The 26,048-nt window shown below is 35.4% G+C and overlaps 1 protein-coding gene across 1 annotated transcript in view; it reads right to left on the reverse strand.

Annotated features, from left to right (window-relative positions):
• Positions 1–25,486, reverse strand: part of AP4E1 (adaptor related protein complex 4 subunit epsilon 1) — a 68,736-nt gene extending 43,250 nt beyond the window's left edge. The window contains exons 1-8 of the mRNA XM_063089541.1: positions 25,337–25,486; positions 23,694–23,765; positions 21,106–21,229; positions 15,938–16,011; positions 14,369–14,490; positions 5,458–5,617; positions 3,643–3,809; positions 64–137 (exon numbers count right to left, since the gene is read on the reverse strand). Coding sequence (XP_062945611.1) covers positions 64–137; positions 3,643–3,809; positions 5,458–5,617; positions 14,369–14,490; positions 15,938–16,011; positions 21,106–21,229; positions 23,694–23,765; positions 25,337–25,486 — 943 coding nt within the window. The remainder of the gene's footprint in view (positions 1–63; positions 138–3,642; positions 3,810–5,457; positions 5,618–14,368; positions 14,491–15,937; positions 16,012–21,105; positions 21,230–23,693; positions 23,766–25,336) is intronic.
• Between the last annotated feature and the right edge of the window lie 562 nt (positions 25,487–26,048).

A 26,048-nucleotide genomic window follows, 5' to 3' on the forward strand; every position in this document is an offset into this window, starting at 1 on the left:
AGATTTAGCTGCAATACTAAAAAATACCATTAGTCATTAGAGCGGAATTTACACGTTACCTACCATATGTGACATTGTGATTTAACTCGGCTCTTCGTAAGGATTCATCAAGAACATCATACATTAATTCACTTGTCCTGTTTAAAAGATATTTTATTTGCAGTAGAATTATAGTATTCTAACCCAATAAAACATAGTTTTTCAAACTTCTCTCTCTTTAAAACTGAGGATCTACAGAAGAGAAGTGAAAGAAATTCATTTTACAGTGAAGTTATACAAATTTCACTTCTTAAAGATTTCATTTCTCTTTTTTCCATGAGCAGAACTTCCTGCTTTATCAAAGTTGACTAGTTAGCCAATGATGATACACATAAATCAATCAACTCTTTCCTCACCTGTGCCTAGCTTACAAACCAGGTTTTTGCTTGACTGAACACACTATCTTTTAGAATTTTCTCTGCAACAAAATATTTCTACCTATTTTGGGTTACTACAGTAATGCCTCACATATCCAGATTATTCCAGACAGTATATTATCTGTATTTTAACCAAATAGTTTTCAAAAAGTATTCAAATACTAGTCTTTCCCTAAGTACCAACTAGGTTCTTCAGCAAGAAAATTTTAACTTATATTTATGTTAAATATAAAGGAATATATTTTGTGAAATTAACAGGTTTGTACCTCTCATATGTCCTTACGGTCACGGATTAAAGTAACAGTAATTGGGTTAAGGTAGAGAGTGTTTGAAAAAAAAAAAAAAAGAAATGCAGTGTTTATAAAGCCCTAGCACTCTGCCTTCAGGCCTACAAGAAAAAATTCTCTCCAAGGCCAATGTGAAAACTATGACTTCTTGGCTGGTATTTTTGTATGTTTTACAAATTCGAAACATGCTAATGGAAAAAATACCAGCAACAAAGGATACACTCAGTGGTCTTGCAGAGAAACTTTGCTGCAAAACAAACAAAAATAGCAAAATAACCTGGGTCTGTATAAATTAGATATCATGTATGTTACATCTTTTTCAGAAGATTTTTCCTTTTTTTCCCCCAAATATACAGCTAGAAAATTCAGTTTTAAGTGCAAGTGATTTCATTCTGTCTTGACTAAAGTGTAAACATACAATAATGATAATCCAGAACCATATTCTAAAATCCCTCATTTTATTGTGTAAGCATTTCTTCCACAAAAGATAACCATACAGCAAACATTACCAAACCTTACCCCCCTAAAATTTAGTAATACTACATCTAGATTATAGTCTAGTTTCTCAATTTTTAAAAGCCAGTGTCTGGCATAAGAGTCATAATTAACCACATAAAATATGGAAACATTTGTGGAATCGACAGAGCTAAATGTTAATAACCTAAGAAACATAATGCTATAAAACACAAGAAAATATTGAAATAATAGATATTTAAAGACCATAAATATAAAAGACTTTATCAGTAAATTGATTCTTTCAATTAAATACTCTAGAATCCTGTTAGAGAGGCTAGCCAGTTAGTTCAGTTGGTTGCAGCGTGGTATTATAACACCAAGGTCAAGAGTTCAGATCCCCATACCAGCCAGCCGCCAAAACAAAACAAATAAATAAATAGAATCCTGTTATAAAATAACAATCTTTTTACTTTGTCACATTGAGCTAATCATGTCCTACAAAATATGATTTATGTCAACATAAAATCCTATTAGAGTTGGAACAAGAAAGAAGAAAACATTGTAATGTTCTACAACATTATAAAAAGAGTTCCACTCTTTCTTTATTCATTTAATTGAGCTTTTTTTGTTGTTTTTTTTTTGCTATTCAACTAGCTCTTTGAAAGTAAGGATTATCTTAGTCATCTTTGAAGTATTTCTCCAAATTCATTCATGAAGGAAAGAAGATAATGAGTTAACAATTTTAGTAAATAAGTTCAATAAATGCCTCCAAAGTTACTTCCTGACAATACATAACGGCATTACATCTTTTCAGACAAATAATTTCATATTATCGGTTTTAAAATAATTTCAGGAACTCCTAGGGCTCCATGTTAGGATAGGCTGGAGTTACATAAAACACATAAATATGTATATATATATAATATATATAAAATAAAATACATAAGAGTACTTCAAAAAGTTCATGGAAAAATGGAATTAAAAGATAATACAAATCTTTCTATGAATTTTGTAAAGACCTCTTGTATAAAATAAAATTAGGACAAATATTTCTAACGTGTGTGTTCTCAATCAGGGGTTGAGATTCACAAACACAGAAAAGAGTAACAGTAACACCAAGAGTGATACAGCCTAACTAGTGCTGATCAGGAGTTCACAGGCAGATGGATTCTGACAGGAAGCTGACAAGGCATTTCTAAGAGCAACAGCCTAAAGGATGGTCCCTTTGTAAAGCTAGGCTAAAGAATTAAAATACATATGAACCCTACTGCATAAAAGGGAACCATATCCATAAAGTCAGAACATTGATTAGCAAATATTTTCTTCAGACAGAAACATATCAGACTCAAGCCAACCAAGGTCCTCACTCTAAAGGGAATTAAAATCTAAACTTGTTCAAAAAATGCTTACACTGTATAATGCTGAATATACTAATTATCCCGATCTGAGCAACACATATTGCACACAGGTATTGATATTCAGCTCTGTACCCCACAGATATGTACAATCAACTATGTTACAGTGAAAAATAAATTTTAAAAAGTCAACAATGAAAAAAAAACTTGTTCTCAAACAGTTCAGAAAAAAAGTTTTTAATAAAAATAGTGTGTATGTGCACATGCATATGCACACACAGAGAGAGATTGAGAATGATAAAGCAAATGCAAATAACTGATGAATCTAGGTACAGGGTATAAGGGAGCTAGCTGCCTTGTACTATTCTTGAAACTTTAAAAGTTTGTAGGTTTGAAAAAGAATGGCAAACAAAAGTTACAAAAACTATATATAGTTGCAAAGATACCTATAAAAAGTTTAACATAAGTTATTGGCTAAAAGAGTAATTCAGATAAATGAATTAAGAAGGTAAAGCACTCACATCCAACTAGAGCAAGGGCTGTCAAATTATAGCCCACAGGCCTATCTGGCCAGGTGGCTGTTTTTGTCTGGCTTTGATCTTAGAAGTTCTTTTTACATTTTTAAAGGGTTGGAAAAAAATCAAAAGAATAATATTTCATGATGTGGAGATTATATGAAATTTAAGTTTTAATGTTCATGAAAAGTGTCTTTGGAACACAGCCATGCTTATTTATGTACTGTCTGTGGCTGCTTTCATACTGCAATAGCAGAGATGAATAGTTGCAAAGACAACATAATGGCCCACAAAGCCTAAAATATTTATTATTTGGCCCTTTGCAGAAAAAGTCTCCAGACCCCTAAAACAGAACCATTAAGAATGCTTCACAGAGTAGATGGAGCTTCAAAGATACCTTTCACGATGAGTAGGACATGGATAAATAGATAGAGCTAGGATTATCCCAGCAACTTGAAAGAATTAATGTACTTCTAACAGGGGCTAACTCATCACTATTAAAACAATTAAGTATTGGAAAAATCTGGCTTAGCATAACACCTCTAGGTGACTAAAGCCTAAAGGTATCATATGGTATGGGGGTCATTAAGTAAATTAACTTAGAATAGTTTACCTTTGATCATCTTTTCCTAGAAGTCCTAGTATTCTCAAGAGCTGAATTTGTAACCAGGGTGCTGGCACACTGTGGTAATTGAAATCTACCGGGAGCTTTCCTCCAACTACTTGCTTCAAAATTGTTACAAAACTCCCAGTCAAGTCTTTGTATCCAGATGAATTCTCCTACAACCCCCCAAAAAACAAAACAAAACAAAACAAAACTTTCTGTTAATAATAATGTCTTCCCAGCATTGTTCACCCTGGTATGAATATGTTTACTCCACATTGTATATCCTTCCATCCTCTGGCTGCCTAGATCAGTAAATAAAATCGATAGAATTTACAAGTAACACTGCTGAAACTCTGATCCCAAAGGAAGCAGTAACTCACCCTTCCCCATCCCACCCCCAATAGCATTTGTGTGTATTAATGCTGAAGAATTAAATGTTTAAAGAGTTTAAAAATAATACTAACAATAAACTTATTAAATATAATATAGACCTGCTTGAAATGCTATATAGAACCTAACTTAATACACACTCACTTAGACGTCTATGTCCACATTTAATGAAACAGTGCTCTACTATGTACAACTCCTTCCAGGATGAAACTCCTCTGGCTACCTGATCCAAAGCTGAATCATCCCCAGAAAAGCTTCCACCACTCCCTAGTTTTCCCAACACAAAGTTTAATCACATTTCAATAGTTCTTATAATTACATCTTAGATAGAATCCTTAACAGCCAATACCAGCAATTAAAGCAAAAAGTAAAAAGAATTGGTATACTGAAAAAGGGCAGTAATACCTCTACCTTGGATGAAAATCAAGGCCAGTTTGCAACCTCTGAACTCTGTTTGCAAAAGACTTCTCATGTAAATGAGTGAAATTCATGCTGGATGGAAGAGCACAGCCAAGACTACTTAAACATTCAAAATGCCCAAAATTTGTGAGCCAGTCGATTGAAAATTAATTAACCACACAGTTTTTAAAAATATTTGTTTCTGAATGAGTGTGCCTTGATTATCTATCTCACTAATCTCTTGGACGGGGGAAATTAAATACATACTCCTTAAAATGAACATTAGATTCTTCATTGTAATTTTTATTATGTATCAGGGCAAATTTGGGGGACGGAAATAATAGCTCTTTCAAATTTTAGTAAATATTAGAGGAAAGTAAGATTTAATATTGAGTATCTATGTATATCATGCTACTTTGGAACACAATGCATAAAAGAGAAGACAAGCTTTGGTTTCATAAATTTAAATGAATTCCATAGCATATTCCATTTTGTTACAGCAGATGCTCACGAAATCTCTCACAAATATATACTTTTGGACACAATGGGTTTTAGGCAATACCCAGCATCACCATTTAGAGAAATTTTTTTAGCATACCATTTGACCCTCTTTCCTCATCTGACACAGTATCAATGCATAGAAGTCAACAATTAAGTCTATACTTTGCACTACCACCACCATCTCTCCTCATTTCTACAATCTGTTATGCATCCAATGAAGATGTAGAAAAGAGAATCATTGCTTGAAAAACCACAAATCTGAAAATTTAAACCACCTTCTGTAGCTACCATTTTTTCATATTTCTTTAGTAAAATGAAAAAATTTTAGGCACTAATAAAAGGACTAATTCTGTAAAGTGCCTACAACTCATGCTATCAACAACTTGCAAAACTACTACTAAAAAGTCAGTAATAAAGCATAAAATGTTAATTAAGCATTTTACTGAAATATCTGAGTTTTCTTTTATTTCCATTATTGCGTTCTTCTAAGGGTAACTGCTCATTCATGACGTGCTGAAATTTCCAACTTACCTTAATCATCCTAAGGTATATGTGCAAGGAAGCAGCCATGACCCCAACATCTCTGTCACAAAGTGCTTTCCGAAACTTAATGTGGATATGTTGTACTTGATTTGGAGCAATGAGATGGAATTTGTACAATGCCAGAACAGCTTTTCTTCGTATAATCTCCCTAAAAATAAAAAATGAAATCTAAACAGGATGATCTGAACTGTCAGGCATTCAGTTTGAAGAGATTATGGGCCAGATGATTTCAAAATATCAGCTATTATCTTAATCTAAAAAGAGAGGGAGAATGATATAGTTATTATTTTCTTTATTCTAATACACCAAACTAAAAAGTGATTATCTCTGGAAGGTAAGATCTCAAGAGAGTTTAACTGCTGTGCTAAATATTTATCTAGTTATGGATTTTTCTTGTAACAAGCATTTATTACTTTTGAAATCAGAAAGGAACAAGATAAACAAATTTCTAATTCCATTTTTAAAAGCCGTATCTCTAGAAATATGGATTATGTCTAAAGGGAAGAGTCAATGGTAAGTTTAAATTGGTAATATGTAATTTCAACTAGTAATATTAAACAGCCTCTTTATTAATATTGAAATCTCTTTAACATTCTTACTCTTGAAGTAACAGCTTTTAATATTTCTTTTTTTATATCATGAGCATATTCCAAATACTTTGGGGGTGGGGGAGTACAGGAAAACACACATGGAGTAAAAAGAGGTTACTCCTCTCCTTGCCCAGTTCATCTGTTTCAAAAACCTCATGATAATAAAAAGGAAAAGTATATACTAGTTTTGCACTTCATTTGTAGCAGATAATGTCTAGCACACAGAAGCAAAAATAGAGAAGCTATCCTCCGTTCATGATGTAGTTTCCAAGGATGTGTATTCCTCGTTGTTCTCTCTCATGCCTATTTCTACATACCTCATATTTGTAGACTATGCTGGCAGTACTTACAACAGCAAACATCACAAAAGTGAAGTATTTACTTTTAGAGTTACTTAAGACATATTTCCGGTATCTAAAATCATAGAATCTCAAAACTGAGATTATTCAATGCAAACCTCAGTATTCCACTCAAGAATACCTTTTGTTAGGATGACCTCCTAACAAATGAACATCCTGCTTCTGCTAAATTCCATTAATAAACAACTCACTATCTTCATAGGCAAACTATACCATGATGGAAAATTCCTTCCACATAAAAAGAAAAGCAGATTACCAACAGATTTGCCATAGTATTAGTACTATGGTGACTACAAATTACATCCCAATGTATTGCCATCAGGTGTTAACCAATATTAATTCAGAGCGTAAGAAAATAAGATGAAGAAAAAGAATATAAACTCTTAACAGGCTCAGGAACTCCTAGGCCTAGCCCTAAGTGGTAGTACTAACATAAAACATCAAGAGACCTGGATTCAGGTTCTGGGGTTGGTATGCTGAAATATAGTCAAGCGTTCAAAAGTTGAGTCCAAGCCTTGTCTCACATCTTCTTTGTGACATCTACTGGCTTACCTGTAATTCTGTCCCATATTCTTTAGCTCCATATCATGGATTTGGGTATGACCATAAGCATAAAAGCAGTGTTTCAAAAAGTCTAAACTCTAGCCAGGATTTGAAATTAGACTAAATAGGAAGCAAGAAGGAAAAACTTGAAAAGGGGCCTTTCAATTCTCAGAAGGATTTCATACAAAGGGTCAGTAAGTATGGTTCCCACAAAAGAATGCTGGTAAGAAAAAAATATGTAAAAATATTCTACTGCTATAATCACATCAACCTATAAATACCTAAGAAAAGCTACTATTTTATTTCTAATAATTCATTATCTATAGCCATCCTTTGTTCTAATCACAGACTTGACACACAAAACATTTTAAAAGGTCTCAAAAACATGCAACGTTGTTCTATAGTTCTTAGTAAAAATTATCATTTTAGCATGGTCTAAGATTTCTTAAAGAATACAAGCTAAAAGACATTTTACAAACTTAGAACATTAAAAGTACTGACTTAAAGAAGCATATGAAATAAAGAAATGTTGTATGAGTAAGAAAAAAAATCTTTATCAAGAATGTATGTATAGGCTCGGTGGCGGCGTGGCTGGAACCCTCTGGAAGCCGCCAGCTTTTCTTTTAAAAGGAGGAGGACTGAATCGAATAGACAGTCAAAACTTACCATAAAAAGAAATAAAGAAACTGAGGCAGAGAAAAGATAAATGACTTCATAGTAATGCATGGTGAGACCAGGATTTGGATCCAATTGTAAAGCCACTATTTTGCTACATCACAGAGCCTGTTTTGTAAACTTATACAGCAACAAAAAGGAAAGAAAATGAGCTTTAGAGCAAAGAAAATGACCAGAGATGAGAGAAGTATGACTGCATTACAGCTTAAAGAGCTTTCACATTCAGGTCTCTAGAGGAGAAGACAAGATCGTCCTGATAGTTTGAGACTAAATGGGTTACTGGAGGAAGAGCTAAGAAAAATAACCTACTAGAGGAAGACGCCTGAGGGGGCGCCCATAGCGGCCCTAGACGGCGGCCAGGGCTGGTCAGTTTGGTGCGAAGTTCAGAGCAGCCTGAGGCCCGTGCTAGAAGCAGCCGTCCCAGAATCCAGCGGAGGAGCCGGCAGTGGCGTCAGCGGCATAAGCAGCACCGGTGGTTGCGGCGCCAGCAGCAGCAGAAGGGTAAATGGCACCAGCGGTAGCGGCAGCAGCAGCAGGACAGGTGGAAGCAGCGGCAGCGGAGCCGGCGGCAGCGGCAGGAGCAACACCGTGTGGTACCGCCCCGTCACCCAGCAGCCCGGCAGAGTCCAAGCTGACCAGAGAGGTGGCTCCCCGGAGAAGCCCAAGACCTGAGGCAACCACACACGCAAGGCACTAGTGGCCAACTGAGTAGTCACTGAGGTAGCCATACCAAATTGGCAACCACAGCAACAACTTAGTCAGTCGATAGTGTCAAACCTGTGGACTGTGAAACCCCCTGCGACAATGAATAAACATCCAAGAAAAGATACCAGAAATACGAAAAATCAAGAAAGTACACCACCCAAAGATAATAAATCTCAAGCTCTAGATGCTATAGAACAAGAAGCCCTTGAAATGACTGACAAGGAATTTCGAGTGATAATTCTAAGGAAACTGAATGAGATACAAGAAAACACAGCTAGACATCATGATGAAAGGAGGAAAAGTATACAGGACCTGAAAGAGGAAATGTACAAGGAAATCAATGCCCTGAAAAAAAATGTAGCAGAACTTGCCAAACTGAAGAAGTTATTCGGCGAAATAAAAAACGCAACGGAGAGTTTAACCAGCAGGCTTGTTGAAGTTGAAGAGAGAACCTCTGAACTTGAAGATGGGCTGTTTGAAATAACACAAGCAGACAAAAAATAAATAAATAAATAAGAAAGAAAAAAGAATCAAAGGCACTGAAGAAAATCTGAGAGAGATATCAGACAACCTTAAGCGCTCAAATATCCGAGTCATGGGTATTCCAGAAGGGGAGGAAAAAGGGGATTGCATTGAAAACATATTCAACAAAACAGTGGCAGAAAACTTCCCAGGTATAGGAAAAATCACAGATCTTCAGATCCAGGAAGCTCAACGATCTCCAAACGTATTCAACCCAAAAAGGTCTTCTCCAAGACATGTTATAGTCAAATTGGCAAAACTCAAAGACAAAGAGAGAATCTTAAGCTGCAAGAGAGAAGCATCAAATCACCTATAAGGGAGCCCCAATCAGGCTAACATCAGACTTTTCATCACAAACCCTAAAAGCTAGAAAGGAATGGGATGATATATTCAAAATACTAAAAGACAGAGATTGCCAGCCAAGAATACTCTACCCTGCAAGGCTATCCTTCCAAAATGAAGGGCAAACAGTATATTCCTCAGACAAACAAAAACTGCAGGAGTTCACCACCACACGACCACCCTTACAAGAAATTCTCAAGGGAGAACTGGGTTTGGTTCCTGAAAAATAACTACCACTGCCATAAAAACCTAAGAAAAATCAAAACCCACTAGTATAATATAAATGGCATTCATGAAGAGAAAACAAACAAACAAAAACGCTATCTGCAACCTAAGGAACCAACAAACACAGAAACCAAACAGTAAATCAGAAAGCAAGGAACAAAAGACACCTAAGACAATCAAACAATAATCAATAAAATGCTAGGAATAAATCAACACCTTTAAATAACAACTCTTAATGTAAAAGGCTTAAATTCCCCAATCAAAAGACACAGACTGGCTGACTGGATTAAAAAGGAGGATCCAACTATAGGCTGCCTTCAGGAGACCCACCTCACCCATAAAGACTCACATAGACTAAGAGTGAAAGGATGGAAAAAGATTTACCATGTAAACAGAAAAGAAAAACGAGCTGGAGTATCTATTCTTATATCTGACAAAGTAGACTTTAAACTAAAAACCATAAAAAGAGACAATGAGGGACACTATGTAATGATAAAAGGACTGATCCATCAAGAAAACATAACAATCATAAATATGTACGCACCCAATGTTGGAGCAGCCAGATTTATAAAACAAACTCTATTAGACCTAAAGAAGGAAATAAGACACTAATACCATAATAGCAGGGGACCTAAACACCCCACTGTCAATATTGGACAGATCATCTAGGCAAAGAATCAGCAGAGAAACACAAGATCTAAACAATACTCTAGACTAATTGGACTTGGCAGATATCTACAGAACATTCCATCCAACAACCTCAGGATATTCATTCTTCTCATCAGCACATGGATCATTCTCCAGGACAGATCATATATTAGGTCACAAATCAAGTCTCAATAAATTCAAAAAAATTGGAATTATCCCATCCCATGTATCTTCTCAGACCATAATGGATTAAAACTAGAAATCAATAACAAACGAAATTCTGGAAAATATACAAACACATGGAAATTAAACAGCATTCTACTTAATGACATATGGGTCCAAGAAGAAATCAAGCAGGAAATCAAAAAATTTCTTGAAACTAATGAAAATAATGATACATCATACCAAAACCTGTGGGATACTGCAAAAGCAGTATTAAGGGGAAATTTATTGCATTAAATGCTCACCTCAGAAGAATGGAAAGATGGCAAGTCAACAACCTAACACTTCACCTTAAAGAACTAGAAAAACAAGAACAATCCAAACCTAAAGTTAGCAGACGGAAAGAAATCATTAAGATCAGAGCAGAACTGAATGAAATTGAAACCCAAAAAACAATACAAAAGATCAATGAATCAAAAAGTTGGTTTTCTGAAAAGATAAATAAAATTGACAAACCATTAGCATGGCTAACAAAAAAAAGAAGAAAGAAGATTCAAATAACAAAAATTAGAAATGAAAAAGGCGATATTACAACTGATTCATCTGAAATACAAGGAATCATTCGAGACTACTATAAACAACTCTACGCCAACAAGTTTGAAAATCTGGAGGAAATGGATAAATTTCTGGACACACACAATCTCCCATAACTGAGCCATGAAGATGTAGAAAATCTGAACAGACCAATAACAATAAAGGAGATTGAAGCTGTTATCAGAAAGCTCCCAACAAAGAAAAGCCCAGGACAAGATGGATTCACAGCAGAATGTTACCAAACATTCAAAGAGGAATTGACACCGATTCTTTACAAACTATTCCAAAAGATTGAAACAGATGCAAATCTCCCAAACTCATTCTATGAAGCAAACATCATCCTGATATCAAAACCAGGTAAAGATATTACCAAAAAAGAAAACTACAGGCCGATATCCTTGACGAATATAGATGCAAAAATCCTCACTAAAATACTAGCAAACAGAATACAGCAACACATACGTAAAATTATTCACCACGATCAAGTGGGATTCATCCCAGGGATGCAAGGTTGGTTCAACATACGCAAATCAATAAATGTGATACACTATATTAATAAAGTCAAACACAAGGACCATATGATCATCTTTATAAATGCTAAAAAAGCATTTGATAAAGTTCAGCACTCATTCATGACAAAGACCCTCTATAAGTTAGGTATAGAGGGAAAGTATCTCAACATAATCAAAGCCATATATGATAAACCCACTGCCAATATCATCCTGAATGGGGAAAAGCTGAAAGCTTTTCCTTTAAGAACAGGAACTAGACAAGGATGCCCACTCTCACCACTCCTATTCAACATAGTGTTGGAAGTACTAGCCAGAGCAATCAGAGAAGAGAAGGAAATAAAAGGCATCCAGATTGGAAAAGATGAAGTCAAACTGTCCCTGTTTGCAGATGACATGATCCTATATATCGAACAGCCTAACGCCTCTACAAAAAAACTCTTGGAATTGATAAATGATTTCAGCAAAGTTGCAGGATACAAAATCAACACACAAAAATCAGTAGCATTTCTTTTCTCCAATAGTGAACATGCAGAAGGAGAAATCAAGAAAGCCTGCCCATTTACAATAGCCACCAAAAAAATAAAATACTTAGGAATTGAGTTAACCAAGGAGTTGAAAAAACTCTATAATGAGAACTACAAACCACTGCTGAGAGAAATTATAGAGGATACAAGAAGATGGAAAGATATCCCATTCTCTTGGATTGGAAGAATCAACATAGTGAAAATGTCCATACTACCCAAAGTGATATACAAATGCAATGCAATCCCAATCAAAATTCCAAAGACATTTTTCTCAGAAATGGAAAGAACTATCCAGACATTTATATGGAATAACAAAAGACCATGCATAGCCAAAGCAATGCTGAGCAAAAAAAATAAAGCTGGAGGCATAACACTACCTGACTTTAAACTATACTACAAAGCTATAATAACCAAAACAATATGGTACTGGCATAAAAACAGACACACTGATCAATGGAATAGAATAGAGAATCCAGAAATCAACCCACACACCTACAGCCATCTGATCTTTGACAAAGGCACCAAGCCTATACACTGGGAAAGAGACTGCCTCTTTAGGAAATGGTGCTGGGAGAACTGGATATCAATATGCAGGAGAATGAAACTAGACCCATACCTTTCACCATACACTAAACTCAACTCAAAATGGATTAAAGAATTAAATTTACACCCTGAAACAATAAAACTTCTTAAAGAAAACATAGGAGAAACACTTCAGGAAATAGGACTGGGCACAGACTTCATGAATACGACCCCAAAAGCACGGGCAACCAAAGGAAAAATAAACAAATGGGATTATATCAAACTAAAGAGCTTCTGCACAGCAAAAGAAACAATTAACAGAGTTAAAAGACAACCAACAGAGTGGAAGAAAATATTTGCAAAATGTACATCTGACAAAGGATTAATATCCAGAATATACAAGGAACTCAAACAACTTTACAAGAAAAAAACAAGCAACCCAATTAAAAAATGGGCAAAAGAGCTAAGTAGCCATTTCTCTAAGGAAGATATACAAATGGCCAACAGACATATGAAAAAATGCTCAACATCACTCAGCATCCGGGAAATGCAAATCAAAACTACACTGAGATACCATCTAACCCCAGTTAGGATGGCTAAAATCCAAAAGACTCTGAACGAGAAATGCTGGCGAGGTTGCAGAGAAAAAGGAACTCTCATACATTGTTGGTGGGACTGCAAAATGGTGCAGCCTCTATGGAAAATGATATGGAGGTTCCTCAAACAATTGCAGATAGATCTGCCATATGACCCAGCTATCCCACTGCTGGGAATATACCTAGAGGAATTAAAATCATCAAGTCGAAGGTATACCTGTTCCCCAATGTTCATTGCAGCACTCTTTACAATAGCCAAGAGTTGAAACCAGCCCAAATGTCCATCATCGGATGAGTGGATACGGAAAATGTGGTATATCTACACAATGGAATACTACTCAGCTATAAAAACGAATGAAATACAGCCATTTGCAACAACATGGATGGACCTTGAGAGAATTATATTAAGCAAAACAAGTCAGGCACAGAAAGAGAAATACCACATGTTTTCACTTATTTGTGTGAGCTAAAAATAAATAAATAATTTCACACACACACAAAAAAAACCAGGGCAGGGGGGGAAGAAGACATAACAACTACAATTCCTTGAAGTTGATACGACAAGCAAACAGAAAGGACATTGTTGGGTGGGAGCGGGGAGAGGGAGGAGGGAGGGGGCTTCGGTAATGTGCCACAATAATCAACCACATTGTATATCGACAAGGAAGGGAGGGAGGAAGGAAGGAAGGAAGAAAGATTGTATGTATAACTAAAATAATACGATCACAAAGGAAAAAGGAAAATGATTGCAAAGTTTTCCCTAACTTCAAAGATTATAAAGTTAAGGGACATGGTCAAAAACCAAATAATTCCACATATGATAAAAAAAGTAAGTCAAACCAGTAAGGAGAGAGTTAAGGAATCTTACAAGAGAAGATTAGTAAAATATTACAAGTTTATTTGGATACATTCTGTTTATGTGGATATGTTCTGCTGTAAAATAGAATTTCACTGTGGTTTTGAAATAAAAAGCATCTTCCCAATACACTAAAGCTTGCATTCACAGCACTTGAACCATTTCCATATGTTTTCCATTATTTCATTTTATCCTCAAAACAACTTTGTGAAAACGAAGGAGCTTCAACCAACTCCATACAGTCAAGGGAAAAACAGGACCACTGCTCATTAGTGGTAGAATTAGCAGGAAGGCCAAGGATTCCTAACACTAAACCTCACTGTCTCTCAGTCTAATGTTAGAAAGCCACCTAACATTTTTCTACACTCACTTAAAAATAAAGATGATCCTATTGGGGTTTTTTTCACTATATATGGCAGTCAAAGAATATTCTCTATCCTAGTAGTATTAAGTTAAAGTTATAATAAATTTTCAGTATAAATTTTTGTTTTGAAATGATGACTATCCCCAAAGAATTTACTTACTTAGAATGTTGAAGTTTATCTTCTATTAATGGAAGAACAGCTGGAATCATTTCTCGAGGAAAAATCTGGCTGACAATAGTAAGTGCCATACATACTTCTACCAGGTTTGTGCTCTGTAAGTCCTGGAGTAATCATTAAGCAAAGAAAACATCCAACGTAAATTTTGAAACTAGCGATGGCTAACTCAACACTGTAATGATCCTATATACTTAGCAATTTTTTACTAACTTTATAGTAAATTTGTACATTCAGACTTACACCATATTTTATAGTAATATCCCTATTTTTCATTTGTTTTAACTGAATCAATAGATAGATAAAGCCAAAAAGCAACTGATACAGAAGGAAACTGGATTTCTGTTCTGCTTGGGGCAAAGGAGTCTTCTTTATTAAAGCCTTTAAAACTTTTTTAAACCAATAGCAAAATAATTTTGTAAATTTTTCTTGTTAACAATAATATGAGTGGAAGTCCAAAAGGAAGTAATTCTAGAATATATACAATAAAATGAATACGTTCATATATACTTATATATGCACATGATTTATAAATCATCCTAATAAAACCTGAAAATATGTTTTTGAAAGTTTGGAAAAAATTTAAGCTATTTGTAATCTTATAGCATATGACTTAAACTCAGACAATACTACACACACATACACACACTCTTGCATATCAAAAGGCTGATACAAGATAAACAGGAAAAAGCTCAACAATTTAAGTATACCTCATTATCAACTTTGATTAGAAGTTTAATAGGAAGAAATATTGTGAGTGTGGATTAAATTATGTTTTTATTGGGCTGGCCAGCTAGCTCAGTTGGTTAGAATATGGTGCTGACACCACCAAAGTTCAAGGTTCAATCCCTGCACTGGCCAGCACCAAAAAAAAAAAAAAAACAATAATAATGTTTTTAAGATCAGTATATTTCAGATGCCTGATTACTTCCCTCTAAAATGACTTTGTGGGGAGGGGGAGGGGGAGAGAAAGTTGTGGATTAACATGTACAAAGCTCTGCTATATATTCTAAGTGAATCAATGTACAGTATGTGCCTATATTGAAACAATACAGTGTACCCCACAAATATGTACAATTAAATGTTAAAATTTAAAAAAAAATTTTAAATCTGAACATGAGGTTATATAATATCACAGCTACATATTCAAAAATGAAAAAAAAATAAATAAATAAAAATAAAATGACTTTGTAAATTTTAAAGACCTCAATTATTCCATTTATATCTATATCCCTTTAGAACAGAAAATAGTATTGAAATCGCACTGACTAACAGCCTGGAGATCTGTTATAATTTCTAACTGTGCATTTGAAAATGAAATACCAGCAGCAGCAGCAGCTTTTACTTCACATAGTATTTCATTTAATCCTCACAACTCTGTAAGTTCTATTACTTATCCCCATTTTACAGTTGCAGAAACTGATCTAAAATATCTTTCTAAACCCATTCTTCCAAAATTGCTTAATTCAATAGGACTGAGGAGAAATTTCAGATGCTGGCAGGAATCATTTGAATAATTTAAGACTTCGTATTAACCAACATATGCTATGGTACCTTTACAACTGTATTCACAAGGAGAAGCAACAGTTCATGATTTTCATGTAGAAATAAAGAAACAGCCAAATAACCTATAAAAATTGAGGGGAAAACTCTCATTATTACCTATCAAAAATAAACATTTACCAAGAAGTTAAAGCAATAACACATTCCATGTTTTAAGTGTCAATGATACCAGTTACACATAAACATAAAAACTAATTGCAAAATATGAGGTTAAAAAACTTCAGTAAGGAAGATTTCAAGTGCTGTTCATCCTGAAATCTTTTCAGAATTATATATTTCATAGGATAAACCTGAAACAGAAAAGAGGCTATGTGTATCAACTTAGAGTCCTGTAAATGACATTAAGAAGACATACCTTCTATCTTCTGTGCAAATCTCTACATTATCAGTCAAAACATTCTCCACCTTATAGCCAAACATATGATTATTCAAAAATTAACAGTTTCTACAATTAATAGTGAGTTACTGGCTATTTGTATTATTGAACAAGCTATCTAATATCAACCCATATGATGTAAATCATATATTAAAGTTACATACACAACCTTATTTTCTCAATTTGAAGACACTATTTAATGAATAACATTTGTTGAAAGAAACACTTTCTAACACATTAAATGTACTCATTGGCTTAAATAAGCATTTTTATTTCAGAAATATTAAAACATTAAAAAAGTACATCTTAGGGTTGAGGAAATACATTTATATCATGACAAATTTATATACACATGGAATCTAGATGCCCCATGCCATTTTCTCTGTCACCCCTCATTTTCATAATAACTAATATTAGACAGTTTCTATGGGTCAAGCCTTACCTCTCTTACCTATAATTCCATGAAGTATGTATTATTATTTTCCTGATATGATAATGAAACCCCAAAAGAGTAATTTTCCAAGGTCTACAGCTATTACATGGTAGAGCCAGGACTCAAACCCAGACAGTCGAGTCACTCCATATCATAAACCCCTGTGCTATACTGACTCTCCACAGTCTACCTTGAGGCCCTATTCCCTGACTACCATCCTCACTGTTTTTCATTCTTCTCAATCCTTTCAACTCTTTCATGAAGGACTCTAATGTTAACTATGCCCATCATCACCCAGCATCCGTACTGTCAATGTCTGTTGTGGAACATGGGAAAACAGAAACTTCCTATTCTCACAACTGATAAGTAGTAGCACCATGACAAACTGCAACATCTTCACTGAAGGTCAAAGGAGCAGAGTTATTACTCATACAATTATGAGAGAGGAAAAAAAGTCTAACCAGGGCCAAGAAAGACAACAGGAAAACCCCAGAGAGCATTTAAAGCAGAGATGAAGTCTTATCAGATTGCTGAGAACTCACTCACCTGTCTAGCTAAGATATCACCCATAACCATGTCACCAAACTAATCCAAACACCATCTCAATGAAATCTTAATTCTATCTGTTACAAAGAATATCCTAATTGTTTTGACAATCAGAAAACAGGGGAAAAGATATTTTGTGACTCAAAAAATGAAAAAAATTTTTAGGAAACAAAAAATAACAACTATGATTATAAAGCATATTTGATATGACTAAGAGTAGGGTATAGGATAAAATACAGGCTTTGACTCAGAAATTTGGGTTCATATTCTGGCTCTACCATTTATTACCCATATGACCTTAGACAAGTGACATGACCTTTCTGAGCCTCAGCTTTCTCATCTCTAAAACAAAGATAAAGGGCTGATCAGCTCAGTTGGTTACAGCATGATGTTATAACACCAAGGTCAAGGGTTCAGATCCCTATACTGGCCAGCAACTAAAAATAAATAAATAAATAACTGTAATTAATTAATTTAATTAAGATAAATACTATCTCACAAGATAAAGCACTTAACATAATGCCTGACTGGATGGGTACTGAAATTTATTTATTCAACAATATTCATACAAAAAATAAGGCATTTTCCATCAGAGAAAGCATCAAAGTTGGCCTTAGATCTTAGGAGAGTAAATGAGGCAATAGTACCAGAATGAAGACATGTAGAAGGCTTAAATGCTATCTTAAAAAAACAATTTCTAGGGCTGGCCAGTTAGCTCACTTAAGAGACTGTGGTTTGATTACACCAAGGTCAAGAGTACAAATCCCCACACTGGCCAGCCACCAAAAAAACCCAAACAACAACAACAAAACAACTTTCACTCAACAGTACACATTAAGAATATCTGATGCCAGCCAATAAATGTCTCTACAGGTGGCAAGAAAATATTTTCCTAAGGAAGATCATGAATCCCAATAAAAATAACTCTGAGGTCTCCTTTAAGGTAACCTTCCATAATTATGAAATAGCACATGTTATTCACTGCAACATTATTTATAAGAGCAAATATCAAAAACAATCTATATGTCCACCAATAGGGATCTGATTGAAAAAACTATGATACATTCACCCAGTGAAAATGATACAATTGTATAAAAGTATAAAGACATCAAAACAAGGTGTAATCTATGTAGTATGCTATCTTTTATGTAAGAGATAGTGTATAGAATACACTGACCCTTGTGTAAGAGTGAGTTTAAGTATACATACAAACTTTCGCTTGCTTTTTCAAAAAAAAAAAAGGAAAAATTAATCAGAAACTAATGAAAATAGTTACCTGTAGAGGTAAGGGGCAAACTGAGCAGTGGAAATAGAGATAAAACTGAGCCTTTTCTGATTATACCCTTTTACAAGGTCATAACCTTTGAGCCATGTAATGCTTTACATATTTAAAAAATAAAATTGAAAAATTTTAAATTACATATAATAATCTAAGAAGCAGAATGTAACGACAATTGCACAAAATAATTATACTACCAACTATCCAATATTTATTGACTATTGTTTTCAAAATTTCCTGCCTATGCTAACATGGAAGCCGGCCAACTAACAAGAGAGAGCAGGACAAAGGCCCCCCTTCATGCCAAAGGAATCCAAAACAAAAATGGCAGGACCAAAGCTAAGTCTAACTAAACTCTAACTGTGCTATATTTAAACAGGGTCCAAGGCGGTTTCATTTCGGAACACTTAAATGAAACAGAACAGCAAATTCTCCCCCTCGAGGTCTCATAGAGCAGGAAAACAGAGGTTTCCATGATCATTCTTATGCCTGACTATATGAGTACAACACATGGTTCATGCCTCCATGAAAGCAATAATACTATATTTCAACTAGTAAATTTCTATTTTTGTCTCTGTCCCCCTTCCTGCCTCAAAATGAGAGCAATGTAAGTTATCCATCTGTATGTTTAACTGCAGCACCTGGCATACAGTAGACACCCATTATATCTGTTCCATGAATACTGAATAAATTTTATAAACATTCCCTAAGAAGACTTTCTGCTCATAAATATCTTTCCTACTCAAGGCAAAATTTCACTATTGAAGGTTAATTTCTTCATATCTGTCTTATAGAGTTCTTAACAAAATAGATATCTCTGAGAGGGGTGTCGATGTTTTCTCAACTGCTGTGAGTAAATATATAAAGGGGATAAAAGAAAATGGCTCAATCCTGAAGGGAGACATTACAAAGAAAAAATATAGTGAGGGAGGAGAAGTGGAAAAGCAAGGAAATGAAAAGAAAAGATAAAATGGGAAGGAGGAAAAGAAATACCAGACTTTTGCCTGGAATCTGCCATCACTCCCATGGCTGAATTTTTATCATTTTCAAATGTATTCACGTCTAACATGCTTCTCCTTACAAAAGAAAAGGATGAAGTAGGTTATCACTTTTCCCAAAATTCTCAACAATGGTTGAAAGTTCCTTTTTGATCTTTTCCTTCTTAGGAAAGAAAACAAAAGAAGAAAAAAACATTCCGGATACAACCTTTTAGAAGCTAAAAGAGCAACATCATTAGAAAAACTTTAGACATATGAAAACTCTGATTGAAGTAAATTTTCAAGGTTTGGAGTGACAACTAAACACAATAAATATCACTAGAAGGGCTTTACAAGTCTATCTAAAATAAAACATTAGTAGAATAAAATCCCATTTTTATATACTGTTTTAAGAGAAATAAAAGTTTTAAGAAAAGCAAATTACTAATAAAGACTACATTATTAACAACAACAACAACAAAAGTTCTACCTTCAGGAATCTTAGAATTAGTTTGAGAGCTAAGACATTAATATATGAAAAGAAAAACATCATAAAGTAACAGATAGTAAGAGCCACCTGAGTGATCACAGAAGAGTTAAAACTTGATTTGGAATATTGAAATGGAGAAACAGGATACCAGAAGACATTCTACTTGGAGGAAAGAGTACAACAAATCTAGAAGATAGAAGAGTATTTTGGGAGGAGTGAGGTTCAACAAGCGGAATGTTATGTACTTACAGACTCAAAATCTTTACCAAGACATCTTCCCACCCCTACCCCATCATCTGACAACACCATCAATATAATTCATAAAGAATGCTAGTCCCTGACAATACGACGTTATCAACCGCTTTGAATAAAGAACATGTTCCACCCCTATACTATTCCAATATAAAGCTTCTTCTTGGGATTCTGATACAAAGCTGAACCTTTATGAATAGAAGATTTAAGTCGCTGAAAGAATTTTTCCTAGTAGCCCTAAAGGTTGACTACAGAGACAAAATTTTTGAAAAGGTACCTCTAATCCGCGGCTAACATTTGTGAAACTGAGAACAGGATATTTTAAATTATTCTAGTCAAATCCAGTTTTATTCTATCAAGAAACATTTTTTTGATAACACCAAGGTCAAGGGTTTGGATCCCCACACCAGCCAGCCATCAAAAAAAAAAAAGAAAGAAATATTTCTGACCACTAAAATGATGAGGTTAGAAAGACTCCTTAAAATCAGCTTAATTGAGGTATAATTTACATACAAGAAAATTCACCCATCTTAAGTGTACAGTTGAATGAGTTTTGACAAACATCATCTAATCAACATCTCAGACCAAGCAATTCTTAATATTCTCTGTAACTCCAAAATGTTATGAATCAGGCAAACTGATTTCATTTACAGGCTTTGAGTTTCTGAAGTGTTATCCTGTAAAGCCTTGGAAATTATAATGTGGTGTACTAACAATATACTATATTCCTACCATCATTCATTTTATATAGTAGTTGGAACTTTAAGGACAACATTCAAGTATGAAAGTCTTAAATACATACATACCTACTCTTTTTTCTAAGAGGTTTCCTTGTTGGGCTAACTTGATTGCATGTATATAGCCAAAGGAAGCATCATATCCAAGCATTTCACAATATATAAGTCTCACCATACATTCCTTCATCATTTTCTGAAAAGCAAAATATCCAGTAACTATATAAATAAATGTTTTGATTTTTTTATTATGTTCTAATTATTCAACATGGGAATCCTTTAATCTTGAAAATGAAAAGATAATGCATATATTATAAATTAATCACCCAATATCAGACTTTATAAATAAAAGTTCCTCCCAATCTTAATTACCAACAGTATTAATTTCAGAAGATTATTTCAATATTTTGTCAGTGGCAATACCATAAAATAAACGAACTGTAACTATGTCTAATTCTATGTACCCCTAATATAAAACGTGACTATGCTCATGAGGTCCTCAGACCAAAAAAACCATGGTAATATTACTTGGCTTCTAAAATGCACCACCTCATTTTAATATACTTTGTCAAATGAAAACATCCATAAAATTCCCATAAGTTGGTAATAATTTCTACAATGAAAATATTTTTCATATTTAAAAATCAAATTGCACCTGGATTTTCTTCAGAATTACTATACTAATATAACAGTTTGCTTTACAGGCATAGGCACTCTGAATAACTCTCATGATTATTACGAACTGAGGGGCATGATTTCATTAATGGTATAGAAATTCCAATAATACTTAATTTTTAATGGGGTCTTTCAATATTTGCAATGCAAGCTGAAAATTTTTAAGCGATTCTATAAATTTGTTTTATTAGAATGATAATATTTGCATTCTCAAAATTTTATAGAAAATTTTTCAGAAATAAAATATATAAATAAAATGTTTTTCAAAATAAAGAAAAGCTCAAAGCTCAGACTATTTTAATACCTAAAAATTTATTAGGATTAGCATATTACAGGATTACATCACAAAATGCTTAAGAAACACTAAAATAAATATTTTAAAGTAACGATAATGTTTAATATTCCATGTGCATATGTATGTGTGTGTGTGTGGGTGTGTTTGTGTGTAATATGAGGAATTCAAAGAGAAATCATAAGAAAATCTTAGGGGAATGAGATTTAATTCAGGTCACTTGTGCTTACAGCAATAAATGTTAATTCACTAAACATTAATTAAGACTACCAAATATTGAGGAAACTAACTTAGAAGATACTAGAAGTCCCTCACCAAAGGCTTCTACATCAATTAGGAGTGAAAGTGTTAATTTAAGCCATTACTTTTCAATGCTACGTTTGTAACAATTTCAGAGTTTTTCAAAAGTCACTATGAACTTTAAGTAAAATTATATTGTGTATGTTATTATTCTCTTATTTTTAGAGAAGAAAGTGCATTCCCCAATGCAGGAATTCTCTTTACAACTTCTCTAACAAACTGTCATCCAACCTCTACATGATCGCTCGGGGACAAACTACTCTGTAAGGTATGCCCAGAATTGGATAGCCATAATTATTATAAAATCCTCCTTCTAAACTCTGGCTCCCTAACTTCTACCTAATTATCTTAGTTTTGCCCAACACAGGTTTACAACCTGTAGCAATAAAAACTGTACAGTGATGCCAATTGTAGAAAATGGAAATCTAACAAAGAGAAACAATTTCTGTTTAACATGTTTATCAAGTACCATAAGGCACGATAATTTTATACAGACACACACAGACACTCACACACATCTATACACACAAACGTGCTTATACATATGTACATATACACAAATATACCAAATTATGTTTTAAGTTTTATTTATCCACATATTATTATGGACACAAAAGGAAATATATACATTCTCTCAGAGTTTACAAGTGTTATTCACAAACATGATCACATACTCATGCAAAATGATCACCCTGATACTTTTATTGGAGGTAAAAGGAAACATTCCTATAGTGACTTCCACACAGAAGACACTCACTAAATATTTGCTGAACAAGCATTGCTTGGAAAAAAATCTCCTTAAAAAAATAAACTGGGTCTTAATCTAACTATGTTGGGATAGCACCACAGTGGCCTGCATATAGTGTCCACTATATAGTTGCTGAATAAATATTGTTTTAGAAGTCAAATTATATGGAACCAAGTTTAGGAACCAACAACCAGGTCTTAATTTAGCTGCTTACAATATACTCAGTTTCACAGCAATAAAACAATTATCCCACCTTGTCAGCCAACGTATCCAAAACATGTAATAGTAAAATTCAGGTCTGAAAATATTATGTTAAATGACATATCCTAAGCTTTTTCAAGGGCACAACATTAAAACAATAAGATCAGCACTGGGGGGGGGGTGGTGGCGGGGGGCAAGAGTATCGCCACATTTACGTAATTATCATCAAGCTGGCCCTGATATGACATTGTCAAGGAAGCCTTATTCTGGTGCAACTAGTCAATAATAAAAAATTATCATTAATGTCTGTCTTGCTACCATCAATAACTGATTTTGACCACAATAAATTAAATTTTAGCAATTGATCAGTTACATTCCACTATTGAGTCCACAGTGAATCAGATTTCAAATTCAAATGCGTTGGCACTGACTATGCAAACTTACCAGTGTTGTAGTAGGAGCAGAAACAGTTGCTTTCAGATTACTCAATTCCTGCTGGATTAATTTCTCTTCTTCCTGAAAAAGTGAAAATATTTAAATGCTTGAATAACTATCTTTAAAACTATAACAGTATTTTTACAGGAAAAACTATAACATAATACTTTCAATAGAAAAGAAACATTATTTTAAAGCAGAGTTATAAATATTATGTGCTTAATATCTGCCTAAAATCATTTCTCCAGCCTTCAGAATCATCCCTGGAGAGAATAAATATTTCCAGGCTAAGCCACCATTCCTCTTCTTCACTCAGTTACTGTCCCCTTAAATGACTGTTTAGCAGAATATTGTTTAAAAAAATTAAAGGTGGAGAGAGTATAGAAAAAATTTCTCCATGTATTGGCCCAAGATAAGAGTCTCATACCTTCCCCTTAAAAGTAAAAAGTCTTCATGGACTAGAGAAATAGAGTAAGAAGGCAGAAACAGAAACAGGACTTTTCCTCTTAAACTATATCCTTTGCCTCACTTCCTACCACACACACACACCCCAGTGTGGTCACTTCTACTGTGTGCACTGTATTTTACCTCCTTAAGCACTTAAAAATTGGCCCCCAAAATAAATTTTTTAAAAATTTAATTCAGTATCTCATAAAAAGTAACAGAAAAACAGGTTAAAACAATACTAAGTCCCAAATAACGACTTTGTAATGTGAAGCAGACCATCTCTAGCATAGCATCATTTTATTTCAACTTTTTAAAGTTTTTTTAAATCTTCAGAACATTTTGTTTTTTTCTGTCTTTTCATCTCTCTCAGCACTTCTGATACCTTGTAGCCACACTTATACTTGTCTTAAAACCAAAATGGATGACCAATTCCTTGAGAGAAGAGAATGTGTTTTACTCTGTTTTCCTCAGTGCCGAACACATAACCTTACTCCATAAATATCTGTTGTACAAATTATGACATACATATGATCTTTTTAAGATATAAACTCCTTGAAGCTTTAAATCAGTATCTTACACAATCCGTGCAACTACCGATAGTCTGTGGAAACAATGACTTCTGTTTGTAACGCTCATTCTCAAAACTCATCTGAGGCTGAGACTCACTCAGCAAATTTTACATTTTAAAAGCTATGCTTTTTCTTTGCCCAACTCGTTGGTCTAACCTAAGAACCTCAAGCTCCCCCGAAGATATTCAACAGCAGGCTCAGATGGCAGGATATCTGCTCAGGTATGTGACATCTAGCAGTTGAAGGGACTGGAGAAGAGAAACTGAGTAGGGTAAAGAAACTTTGTAGAAGGTAATTAAATAATACCTGAAGGTAACTAAATAATATCTTCGAAAGAACCTATGAGATACGTATCGGTACTTTTCCACTTTAATGTTGAGAAAACACATGGAGGGTCAGAGGTTAAAGAGATTTGCCCCAGATCACAAGGAGTCACTGTCAAGGCCAACTGTGGAAACCCAGCCTCCCCGCTGTCAGTCCGGGCAGGAAAGTGAAGCTTCCAGACAGAAGGAAGGACCGACACTCAGGCAGCCCCTGAGCCCCACCGGGGGCCCTCCCCAGAGGCACCAGAGTCTCGCCTCCCGGCCAAGGCCTCGCCCGGACGCCCCAGAGCTCCGGGCCCCGGCGGGCACCTACGTGCTTGGAGGTGAGCGCGGTGATACCGCGGATTAAGCCGCCCAGCCGCGAGGAGAAGGATGCCTTGGCGGCCGCGGGCCCTCCAGCCGGCTGGTTCTGCAGGAAGAGTCCCGGCAGCGCCGTCAGCGTCTTCTCCACAATGTCGCTCATCGCCGCCGCCGCCACCGCCACCGCCCGCTCTCCCAGCACTGCCCGGCTTCATGCCCGGCCGCCGCCGCCGTCCGGGCCTCCGTAGGCACTTCCTGTTTTTTGAAGAAGATATCTTTATTTGCCTCCCGCGTGAACAAGAACAGTGTCGTTCCTGAGAGAGGCCGCCGGAGGGCGCAAGAGTCCGCGGGAGGCGGGGAAAGCCGCTCGCCCACGCTTGCGCAGAGGCTGACCTCCAGTGGAGCCGTAGAGGCACGCGACGCTGCCGGTTTCCATAGCAGCCTCCCTCCGCCACTGCGAGTCCTACCGAGGAAGCCGCTTGGGGCCGGTGCCTCTTATGCTTCGGCCTCCAGGGTCTCTCTTTCCCACTAGTCGTCTCCTCTTTGCCCCAGGCTGCATCAGGAGGTACGCCTTCCCGGCCTCGCCTCAGTCGGCCGCCCCTTACTGCGGACCACGGGCAACCCGCCCACCCCCGCCGACGCACCCCACGAGGCGGGCTCCATGCTCGGGGTGTTGAACGACAGCGCTGCTGCCCTGGGGTTCAGAGCCCGCCGTGCACCGGCGA

This window comes from Cynocephalus volans, chromosome 3, assembly GCF_027409185.1.
Source record: "Cynocephalus volans isolate mCynVol1 chromosome 3, mCynVol1.pri, whole genome shotgun sequence".
NCBI lineage: Eukaryota > Metazoa > Chordata > Mammalia > Dermoptera > Cynocephalidae > Cynocephalus > Cynocephalus volans.